Here is a 12718-nt window from a genome sequence, read left to right on the forward strand (position 1 = left end):
TACTGCAAAGTGTGTTGATTGAAAAAAAGGAAGCTCATTTAATAACAAAGATACCTTTTGACCAGAGAGAGAGAGAGATGTTCACATCCTGTCTAGGTCATGAATAACCTTTATAAGGGTTCTTCAAGCAAAAGGTGAGTTAGCAGGTCTCATATGGAGGTGGCAGAGTTCCCCCTTCTGGAACAATACAGAAAAGATTAGCATGGCCCCTGTGCAAGGATGATACACAAAATCATGGAGCATTCCACATTTTTTTTGTTGGCCTGGTTGGCCGAGTGGTTAGTGTATTTGCTCTCCAGCCAAAAGGCTGCGGGTTTGAATCCCACCATGGGCATGGATGTTTGTGATTGTCTGTGAAAATACTAGTGGTGGTGTTGGTGGTGGTGGGTGGTGGTAGATGGCGTTAGTGTAGATGATGAAGTAGTAGATGGTGTAGATGATGATGGTTGATGGATTGGTGGAGACGGAGAGTTGTAGAGTAGGCCCTCCCTTGATGAGTCTTTGGACTTCCTGGAGGTGTTACATAATAATAATAATAATAATATCTTTATTTTTTTTTTGAAAAACTGGCTGGAGAATATTCAATTGACAGACATAGAACATTATACAGATGAGATTAATTGCCCTATAAGCCAAGTTACTTGGATGTGATATCCTACTGAGCCTAACATGTAAGGGGGAAATGAACAGGGCTGTATTTATGCACAAGTGCACAAGGTTCTAGCTGGGAGTCCTGAAGAATTAGGGGCAATTTAAGGGCACCAAACAATGAGGGAGGGTTCCCGGAGCACTCTAGCACTTTGGGCTCTGCCCACCTCAGGAAAAGCGTAAGTACGGCCATGGAGATGAAGATAATGCAGTGCCCAAATATCCCAAGATAAAAGATCCTCTAAAACAATGCCTTAAACATTAGGATGAGTTGAGGTGAGGATAACCTTGTTAACTTCAGTATTACCAAAACACAGTCCTGTCTTATTTCATGCAAAAAATTATTATGCTTTGCCCTCCCTTCACCTTTTATAATAACCAGATCTATATGCAAAATTTTATCTTTTGGTCTCTTCTTAGATTGCTTTACATCCTCTAGAATTTCCTGAGATTGTTATTATTAATCTGACCTCCATGGAGTCAGAGATGCATTGCGAGAGGTGCACACTATCACACACACAAAACTTATCAAACTGTGCATTAAACTGATTCAATATATTTTGGGCACTAAATTCATTGCACACTCAAGCAATGCATTCCACTCACCAACCATTCTCCTTCTTGTACAGTTTCCAGGGATGGCCTCTTGTTCTACCCTTCACTCTGCCATGCTATGAAAAATCTCTTCCTTGTCAACCTAATAACAACCCCTGACTAACTTATATGTCTCAATCATACCCCCCCCCCTTCTCCTCCTCCCATTAACAAGGCTTTTGCACATTCCAAAGACTCTTCATTCCAAAAGACTACTAATCACCTTTCTGGATCTTCTCTGGACCCTTTCTAACATGTACTCTTCACCATGAAAACTGAGCTGCCAATAATCCATATGAAGTTTGATCAAGGTATTATACAATGGCAGCAGAACGTTTTTATTTCTGCATGTCATTGTCTTCTGCATTATTGCCATCATTTGATGTGATGTCTTCACAACTTGTGCGATGTGGCCCCTGAATTTCAGATGGTTGTTGTCCACCACCACTTCCAGATCTCTCATCTCTCCTTTTCCTCCTTTTAAAGTTCCCCTCCCCACCTACCCAAGTGTATACGTCACATCTGATTGCTGCTTGCCAAATTTCGAACTTCACACTTGCAACATTGAACTGATAATTCCACTTATCTGCCCTTTCATGCAATCTATTCAAATCACTGTAAGGCCATAACATCTGCTTGACTCTGCACTGCTCTCTCCAATTTTGCATCATCTGCAAACAGCTGTATATCACTCACCAGTTAAACTCTTCCCAATATCAATATCATTAATATACAAATTGAACAACAATGGTCCCAAAACTGACCCCTGTGGCACACCAACTAGTGACCTTCCACTTTTGGGATACCGCATCCCATATACAAATTTCTGATATCTATCTGACAGCCAGTTACCAATCCAACTCAGAAGTTTGTTATGCAGTCCCATCTGTTTTAATTTATTTAACAGCTTGTCGTGTGGGAGTCTATGAAAAGCTTTTGCAAAATCTAAGTATACCACTGTATATGCATCTCCCTTGTCCAAGACATTTTGCCACATTGTTATAGTACATAAGTAAGTTAGTAAAACATGATCTCCCTTTAACAAACCCATGCTGATAGCCACAGAGAATACTATTGTTATCAACCCATTTCTGTATCCTAAATCTCTCTAGTACCTTCACCATAATTCCAGATATAGAGATTGGCCTATAATTTGTAGCTACAGCCTTATCACTGCCTTTATGCAGTGGAACAATTTTAGCTTCTTTCCATTCCTTTGGAACCTCTGCTGCCATAAGACTGTTATTAAACAGGCATGCCAATGCTACCACTTCTCTGGAACATTCCCTTAAGACAAGTGGTGATATGTCATCAAATCCTATCGTCTTATTGATATCAAGGTTACTTCCTGAAATACCTCCTGCTCACTCACAATTAAGCCATCCTCTATGTCCTCTACATTTAAGTTTCTCATGATTTCATCCTGATGAGGATGAAACACCCTTATGAGCTGATCACTGAATACCTCAACAATGTCTTCTGCAGTAGTTACTATTCTGCCATTTTTATCCATTAACATCATCTTACCATTGAAAGTTTATTTTGCACTTGGTTAGACTATAATAAATTTAGTTTAATCCTTTATCCAAGTGTGAGCAAACAAAGTTTGTGCCTGAAAATATCTTCAGGACTGAGGAAAGGTAGTGCAACACCAGGCAACTCTGAGCAAAGGTGGACCAAGCTATCATCACTCCTATCTCAGTATCTCCCATAATGCAAAAACACATCTCCTTGCAGATATGTATAATGTTATGCATTAAGGGAAGGGCCACTACCCAGACCGGTTTTGACCTTTATTGGGATCTCGTCAGTGAGAGCCAGGCCCAGAGGTGGAGATACCAAGGCAGAAGCAATGGAGAGGTCACAGTTGCCAAAAGGTGTGCCACCTTATAGCTACAGGCTCGGTCTCATCAGCTCCCACTGACCAGACCTCAATAAAGGTCGAAACCGGTCTGGTTAGTGGCCCTTCCCCATAATGTATAACATTATACATATCCGCAAGGAGATGTGTTTTGCATTATGGGAGATACTGAGATAGGAGTGATGATAGCCTGGTCCACCTTTGCTCTGAGTTGCCTGGTGTTGCACTACCTTTCCTCAGTTCTGAAGATATTTTCAGGTGAAACTTTGTTTGCTCACACTTGGATAAAGGATTAAACTAAATTTATTATCATCTTACCATAATCATTCTTCCTTCTACTCTTGCCACATATCTAAAAAAAAACAATCTCTCTAGGATTTCCTTTGCCTGATTTGCTAATTTCTGCTCATAATGTATTTTGTTGTCCTTACTGAGTCACTCTTCTGGCTTGTTCTTTATACTCTCTGTGGAACTGATTATTACCATTATTAATGTACTGCCCTGAGATGAGCACATCACATCTATAGCATTTCCAGATAAAAAACAACAACAACAACAACAACTAGAAACTAGGTAGGCGTTCTAGTTTCTTTTCACCTATACCTTCTACCACCATATAGAGGGTAAGCTGATCTGTTTTAGCAGGAACAGATTTGGAAACCAGACCCTTCTCTCACATACTTGCTTCCATACTTTTTTTCAAAGACATTCTGTTTCTGCTTTTGTGCTTCTTCTGTAAGTATTTTCATGTGCACTGTTCTACTGAACTGGCTACCACAATTCCTTCACTTCCTCTTCACCATATAACATATGAGCATCTGCTGATCAAACATCTATTTACTGTTCAGCTTCTAACCTACCAAATGAACTTCTCATTTGGTAGGTTAGAAGTAGGTTAGTGCATTTCTCTCAATTCTTTGGAACTGTCTTCTCACTATTTTCACCAAGGACTATCATCAGGTTCCTCCTTTCCCAATAACTACTTGTTCACATATGGTGCTGACGTGCTGTAAATTTTGCAGCATCTTGTGAGACTGCAAAATTTACAGCATATCATGTAAGGATGTGTGTGTGTGTGTGTGTGTGTGTGTGTGTGTGTGTGTGTGTGTGTGTGTGTGTGTGTGTGTGTGTGTGTATTCCTGAGCTTCTACTCAGTTGTTATGGTACATTTTAAAAATAGATATTTAATGACTTTAAACCGAAATAAATTAAGTTTTAATGAGAATGATACAACTAGTTTCAGCCTTTTACAGCCTTCATCAGGTATCCACTAAAGGTAGAACACAATAATAAAAATTTAAGTTACAAAAAACTGAAAATTACAGGCAAAAATGCAATACATAATTAACATAAAAAACGTTGTATTTTTCAAGTTGTTCTATCCAACACGCCATTGTCTGTTGCGTGCATGCTTGTAAGTTCTCGAGAATGCCAGTATTGAACAACTGCAATATGGCTATCAGGGATGTTGTAACTTATTTTGCTGTTCAAATGTTCAGGATTAAGGAGGATTTCCTTGTATTCCACGATTTTCCTTTCAAACTCATCACTGCAGCAAAAAATGTTTTTGGATTTATCCCAGCAAACTGAGTGACTTTGTAGATCATCGTGAGGATTGTTTGAGAAAAGAACATGACTGGATAGCGCCGGTGCATGTGATCTTTTATAGGAGATGTCTCTCTTATGGTCTCTATACATAGTTCAATAGATTTGTTAGTCTGTCCAAAGTAAGGAATATTACAGTCACACCATAATTTGTATACACCTGGATATTTTAGGTGTGATGAATAGGCTTCGGATGGCTTATAAGAGAACGGATTTTAGGTAGTGTAGTGAAAAACTTCCTGATGTTGTATTTTTTAAGGACTTTAGCCAATTTATTGGAGACTGAACTAATGTATGGGATGGAGATGCTACCTTTAAAATTAGTAGTTTCCGTAGTACACTACCTAGGAGGATCCAGAAGAAATTTCTTTATCGTTTTTTCAGAATATCCATTTTATATATATATATATATGATGATGAATGAATTTAAGGGAGATACATGATAGATAATATGGCATTTGGGGGTGGATCTCTCTCTTGATGACTCAACAGATAGAGGTCAGTTTATTGTTTAATTTAATTAGTTATTTAATTAAAGTTGTCAGTTCTATTAAGTAGCACAAGTCTATGAAATTCTTTAATATTGAAGTTGTTTTTATATGAATCATTATGTGTTGTCTCCATTCATCCACGTTCATCCACGGTTGACTACGGGTATAAGGATAATGTGGCGAGGAGCCTGTGTCTCTACATTGTCGCAAGTTATGATTGTAGATCCATGTATGTTCATGGGGCCAGTTTGCCTGTTCTGAGGGATGAAAAAGCTGAGTTTCTGGGTTAAAAAAACCCTCTATTTCTGTATGAGACCAGCTAACTCACCTTTAGTCAAAAGAGACCAGATAAAGGTTCCTCACTTCATGAATGTCTGTACCGACTGAGCTACAGAGATGCTTTACATGAAGAACTTGTTGAAATGCCTTTTATTCTTTCTTTGTTGTAATAACAAATGGAATGCTATTTGTGAGAAACTTTTGAGAGAATGTGAGCAGAGCCTAGTAAAAAGAAGGAGAAAGTAGATGATCTGATTGATAAATATAAGTTGTTGGGATGAGCTTATCAGAGAGAGAGAGAGAGAGAGAAACTAATGGTTTTGTTTTTTTCCAAAAAAAGGTAAAAGAGCCTTTTTTTGGAAAGTATACAAAGACATCAGCAAGAATATAAGTAGTTTATTTTATTTAAACTCAACAGTCATTTATATAATTAAAATACAAACATATTTATTACTGACCATTACAAAAAAAAAAAAAAAAAAAAAAAAACCAACCACCAGCATCAGACAAGTTTTAGGGTCCCCAAAAGATAAGGTGCCTTTCTACAAATATCCAGGAGTATATTACATTCCTTGCTCCTGTGGTCTTGCCTACATCGGACAAACTTCACGGAGTTTAGAAATCAGACAAAAAGAACATGTTGGTGATGTAAACCACAACAGAAGTATCTCTTCTGGCTTAGCACATCATTTCTGTACATCTAACCACACGATAGAGTGGCAAAACAGCTCCATGCCATATCTGGATGATGACTACAGACATTGTTTATTCAAGGAAGCCACAATAGTGTTAATAACCGGTGAAAACCTCAACAGAAATCAGGGTGCAATCCTAAACAGTTCGTGGAAAAACCTGATCCTCTCTCTAAATCAATCTGAACTACAGCTAGCCAGTAATCACATTACACGTTTACAACAAACACACATGTGTGATAATGAATAGGAACAACAAGTCCTCTCTGTCATGCGAACGTGTAACCTTAGCTACTAGTTGGTTTACAATGTTTTTTATTTTCCTTTCAATTTGCATTTACTAATTTTTATGTCTCCGTAAATGCCTTGAAAAAGCAAGACAGTTTGCTGGCAAAACTGGTAGGCTCTAATGTAGTTTGTTTTTTGTAATGGTCAGTAATAAATATGTTTGTATTTTAGTTTATTTATTTATTTATTTTTAAGAAGAATGGTAAATGAATGGAATATTTTACCTTAGAGATTGGTGACAATATATTGTTGGAAGTAGAGGAAATAAGAGATCTGGGGGTGATAGTGGATAAGGATCTAAAATTTAGGGGACACATCATCAAAATTGTGAAGATGATGCGGAGGACACTGACGTGTGGAAGTAGAGAGATTCTTGTTCCGTTGTATAAGGCTTTGATTAGGCCACACATGGACTATTGTGCCCAGATTTAGTCACCGGGTTTTCAGAAGGATGAAGAGATGTTGGAAAGGGTCCAAAGGAGACTGACTAAGGTAGTTTCTGACCTCTGGAATGTCGAGTATGAGGAAAGATCGAGAAGATGTAATTTGCAGAGTCTGGTGGATAGGAGGAAGAGGGAGAGATATGATAAAAACCTACAAGTTGGTAAGGAGTTGTTATAGGATCAATGCTGGAGTAGTTTTACAGAGAATAGTGGGAGTGGGAGATCAGGGGAGAGCCACAGGTCATCCCTGGAAACTGTATAAAGAGGATGTGAGTAGGGGAGTGAGAGGCAGGTTTTTTTCGTGCAGAGTTGTGAATGATTGGAATGCCTTGCCTGAGAATGTGGTGTCTGCAAAGAGTTTCAATGTGTTTAAAACACGGTATGATGAGCTGTGTGTGTGTGATAAAAGGACCTCCCAGATGAGTCTTTGACTCCATGAGGTCTTGGGGTGGTAATAATAATAATAATATACAGATGGTGAATGAATTTAAGGGGAAACATATGATAGATAATGTGACAGTTGGGAGTGGATCTCTCTCTCTCTCTTGATGATCCAACAGATAAAGGCCAGGGGTAATAATAGTAAATAAATAAGTTTAACTAGCAAGGTCATCAATAAGTCTTTTTATTAAAATTTTCTTTGTAATTGGTAATTCATTACTACAGTCAACCCTATTGTGAATGCAGACAAAAAATAGGAATAGTTTGCTTTCTAAAATAAATTCATAGAGCATTGTGCCTGTAGGACTTCTCAGAATTTGGCTATTTTGTTATAACAATTTTCTCTAGTGAGAGTAGACTACATTTAATGTTTTTGATTATTTGAATGAATGATAATTATTAATTTTTTTAAATTCTGAAATTTGTTATGTGTTAACATTACAGACTGAAGGGCAGCTGACAGATGCATATGCATATCTTATGCATGCCGTGAACAGGTATGTTATATCATGGTATTAATGTCACGTGAAGTTATTAAGTTTTTCTTCTGATTTGTTTTCCTGTTTGACTTATTGGTAATGATATTTTAAGTTACATTTATTCATTGTTTTTAGCCATGAAGAAAAACCTTTAGATAGCCAAAAAAACAAAACGGTATCAACAATGAAGAGTTTATCACAATCTCTACGCAATTTGATAGATTCATTGATGCTAAAGGAATTAAGAGTAAGTGGACTACTTTTTAATATAAAATGCTGCCATATTATGGCAGATCAGTTAGTTGGAGTAATGATAGTAAAAGTAAAACAGTAGCATACACTGCTATTCTGCATGATAAAAATAGCAATCATAATGTACATTAATAGGTTTTTAATCAAGGCTTTTAATACAACTCTTGTATTAAAACAAAGTATGACTTTTTTGGTGGGTAAATAACCACACTATTGAATGATAGTACTGAATTTATTTGAGTCACAGATATATTTACAATATATGTATTATTAAAATTTTTTTATCCCACACATGAGAGGTATAAGAACGTATAGAACATTAGTGCCATGTGTGGGGGTACAGGTAAGGATTAAGAAAGGATATTTATATTGCTATTTTTCTTGAAGAATTGGAAGTTGTTGGGAAACAGATTACAAGGCTGTTTCAGAAGACAGATGTAAATGGAATAAATGATGAAAAGAAGAATCAAGTTTGATATGTTTGCTATTGAACTTAAAAGGAATGTTGGGCAGCTGCTGCTGCTGCTTCTGCTCTTGTTTTAACAGGCACAACAGAAAGCAGAGGAATGGTGTTTTCCAGTTCACTGGAGCAATGACTGTAGAAGTATTTGTAGAAAAGACATTGAGCTGAATATTCTATCTGTGAGATAGAGGTTGAAGTGAGTTTGTAAGAAAGGGATCATCTATGAGCCAAATTGCTCTCCTCTGGACAGCAAGAAGAATTTTTAGAGAGGTTTTATATGCACCACTCCAAATTTGTGAACAGTTTCAGAAGGATGAAGAGATGTTGGAAAGGGTCCAAAGGCGACTGACTAAGGTAGTTTCTGACCTCTGGAATGTCGAGTGTGAGGAAAGATTGAGAAGATGTAATTTACAGAGTCTGGTGGACAGGAGGAAGAGGGGGAGATATGATAGAGACCTACAAGTTGGCAAGGGATTGTTATAGGATCAATGCTGGAGAAGTTCTACAGAAAATAGTGGGAGATCAGGGGAGAACCAGAGGTCATCCCTGGAAACTGTATAAAGAGGGTGTGAGAGGCAGGTTTTTTTCGTGCAGAGTTGTAAATGATTGGAATGCCTTGCCTGAGAGTGTGGTGTCTTCAAGGAGTTTGAGTGTGTTTAAGACACAGTATGATGAGTGTGTGTGATAAAAGGACCTACCAGATGAGTCTTTGACTCCATGAGATCTTGGGGTAATAATAATATTAATAGTATTCTAAGAATAGATGGATTTGCGATTTGTATACAATTAGTAGCTGATTGGATGTAAAATGGCCTGATGAGCAAAAAGGACTTTCTGGTTTTTTAGAGGCTGGGGAAGCTATTGATGTGATGTGATGTGATTTGTTTATACCAGGAGAGACTGGAGATAAATGTACATGGAATGTACTATCGTCAGCAAAGCTGTGAATAGGATTAGTGGTGATTGAATGTAGGTTGTTTATGTATATGAAAAAGAGGGTAAGTGATAGAACAGAGCCTTTCTACACATGACCAGCTTGTCATAGTTTCATTAATGAATTTTGGGTGAGGTTTACTTATGCAGTTGTTTACAGATCACAGCAGCAGAGAGTAAAACAGATGTAGCTCTCCAGGAGGATTTGAATGAATCCACAAAAGGAGCTACAAAATGTAAGGTTTTGCAATTTAGATTCAAAAATGGGATGCTGTGTATATAAATGGTGAGGATGTATTGAAGGGAGTGGAGGAGATAAGAGATTTGGGAGTAAGGAATGGAAAAGGACCTGAAATTTGGATTTGCATTGCTATATTTGTGAGGACAACACAGTGGATTGTGGCTATTGGTGAGAACATTGACACTTGCAGTATTTGAACTTTCTGTTTCATGAGATTTATGAGAAGAACTGCAAAATACATTATTAGATCAAAAAAGGAATGAAGACATTTTAAAAGAACTAAAAACAAAATCAGTAGAAGCAAAACGAAACAATTATAAACAAAAATGAATCGAACATGTAAACCGAATGGCCAACATCCGACATCCTAAACAAATACTAAAATATAAGCCAATTGGAAAAAGAAGACAAGGTAGACCTCAAAAAAGGATATTAGATGGATAATGAGACTGGAACAGACCATTATGATCTATATCTGCATTTAGTGTTATGATGATGATGTTTCACTTCTGCTTAAACAAGATGTGTGAATCTTGATGTTTGAATAGAAGTTAAGCACTGAACTCAGAAATTTTTTGGGTAGTTATCCTTTTGCACTTTGAAGATAAAATACTGTTTTTTAAATGCTAATGGAAACTGTGAGCAAGAGGGTGAGGAGTGGTTTCTTTGCATGGAGGGTGATTGAACCATGGAATGCATTGCCTGATAGAGTGGTGAGAGCGAGAATGGTCAATGAGTTTAAGGAGTGGTATGATAGACTTTGTGTTTCCTAAGAGGGACCTCCCACAATCAGTCTTGATAGACTTTGTATTTCCTAGGAAGGACCTCCCGTGATGAGTCTTTTGACTCCATGGAGGCCTGAATAATAATAATAATAATAATAAATAAAGAACTGTAATCCAAATTATTGCACCAATAAACAAGAAGGATATTGAAGAAAATAGGTTTATTATGAAAAATTACAGCAATTTATAGAACAAATGACAAAACATGACATGATTATTCTTATGGAAGATATAAATGCAGATGAGAAATAGTAAAGATGAGAGAACAGTAGGTAATGCAATGTGTAGCCAAAGAAATGAGAATGATGATTTACTGTACCTCTTTTTGTGAAATAAATAATCTTTGAATAACCTTATTTAAATATAGTGAAATTTCAAAAATGACCTGGATAAACTGATGATAAAAAAATAAAGGCTACACTAACCACATGGCAATCAGGGGCAAGGCAAGGAGCTGATTTAAGATCTTATCATATTTAGTGACAGTTAAACCTAAATTAAGCAATGTAGGAATAGGAAAATTAACTCGTAAAGGAAAGATATGACATATCTAAATTAAAAATGAATGAAATAAAGGAAAGTTTTTCTGTGGATGATAAAATTCCCAGAAAATGATAGAAAAGAGATGGGAAAATTTAGAGACAATGAAGTGTCAAGGGACAGTTTTATACAAACATATTAAAAAAGGAAAAGACCAACAGAATATTACTGAACTGGAAACTCACAGAAGAAACATAAAATAAAAACACTGTTTGAAAGTGTTAATCAAAGATTAACACTTTCTTTAATTCTCTGAGATTAATTTTTAATTAATCTCATAGAATTGAAGAAATTTGTTAGAAAATTTATAGAGAGAAAGATAAGTTAGTTAAAAGATCAGCAAGAGAATATGAGAAAAATTACTTGGACAGTATCAGAAACTCAAAAGCTTCTGCCATATTTTCCTCAAGGAAAATATGAAATAAAAAGACAGCAGAGATAGAAGTGGATTGGTGATATGCAAAGGCATTTGACAGAATACCATGTGGAACTCTGTTATGCAAATTAGAACAAATGACGATGGATATGAACTGGTTAAGTGGATAAGAGGGCGGCTGCTGGACAGATATCAAAAAGTGGTATATGGAGGAGCAGAATCTAAGCAAAAACAGGTGACTAGTGGGGTAACACAAGGTTTCAGTGCTGGGACCATTGCCGTTTAATTTGTACATAAAAGATATAGGAAATAACCTGAAAGGAAATATTCAGTTGTTTGGTGATGATGCAAAATTAGGCAGAGTAATAGTTAATCAAGGCAATGTGAAGAACTTGTAGGATGATTTAAATAGGGTGTCAGTTTAATGTGGAAAAATGTAAAGTTATGCATTTTGGGATAAACAGATTACAAGCTGTGTATCACATTAATGGCACTGTAATCCAAGAAATAGATGAAGCTAGAGATTTAGGGGTGGTGGTAGGCAGGGAGTTAAAGTTTAGAGATCATGTTGCTAAGGTTGCTAAGTAAGCCCATAAGATTACTTGGCTATTAAAGAACACATTAACAAGTAGAGATAAGGAAGTTGTTATTCCTCTTTATAAGGCCTTGATACATCCACATTTGGATTACTGTGCTCTGGGTTTATGGGCATGAGGAAGCAGTGGAAAAGATTCAGAGGCAAATGACCAAGATGGGGAATGGTCTGGAATGTTCCCAATGAGGATAGATTGAGTGTGTGGATTGCAGAAGTTGGTTGATAGGAGAAAAAAGAGTGGATATGATAATGCATGGGATATTAAGAAGCTGTGGATGTACCTAAGAAGAGCTCCTGATTCAGATAAGTTATTCTAGGAATAATTAATAATATATGCGTAATTGTTTAAGTAAGAGCGGCTGTAAACGTGCGCTACCGGTATTATTTATTAGTGTGGGGGATTTTTCTTGCCTAAACTTAATTACGAAATCGTTATTATTAGACCTAGTAACCTGCAGGGGAAAAAAAAAAAAATGGCGGCAGCATTGTCATTCCATGATTTTAATTTAGATTTCAGTCGTTTCGTTAAATGTGAGGTCTGTTATATGTATTCCTTCGATTACATAAATGATTTGTGGATGTTTAGCCCGGATGGAAGAAGGGTGTGTGTGCAAAGTGTGACCTGAATGAGGAACTGATGAATGCAAATATGAAATTGATGACAGAAAGTGTTAGTAATGATTGTGTCATGAGCGCATGTTTGAAAGAGAGG

At 36.8% G+C, this 12718-nt stretch overlaps 1 protein-coding gene and 1 non-coding gene across 2 annotated transcripts in view; both read left to right on the forward strand.

Annotated features, from left to right (window-relative positions):
* The window catches only part of insc (spindle orientation adaptor protein inscuteable), a 153014-nt gene that overhangs the window by 72749 nt on the left and 67547 nt on the right, over positions 1–12718 (forward strand). Inside the window, exons 5-6 of the mRNA XM_090411722.1 lie at positions 7787–7839; positions 7957–8068. Of these exons, the coding sequence (XP_090267848.1) occupies positions 7787–7839; positions 7957–8068 (165 nt within the window). The remainder of the gene's footprint in view (positions 1–7786; positions 7840–7956; positions 8069–12718) is intronic.
* On the forward strand, positions 147–254 carry LOC150109137 (U6 spliceosomal RNA). The gene has a single exon (XR_016550543.1). It is a non-coding gene; the product is annotated as a U6 spliceosomal RNA (small nuclear RNA).

This window comes from Typopeltis vanoorti, chromosome 2 (assembly GCF_054136105.1).
Source record: "Typopeltis vanoorti isolate ZY-2024b chromosome 2, IOZ_Tvanoo_1.0, whole genome shotgun sequence".
Lineage (NCBI taxonomy): Eukaryota > Metazoa > Arthropoda > Arachnida > Uropygi > Thelyphonidae > Typopeltis > Typopeltis vanoorti.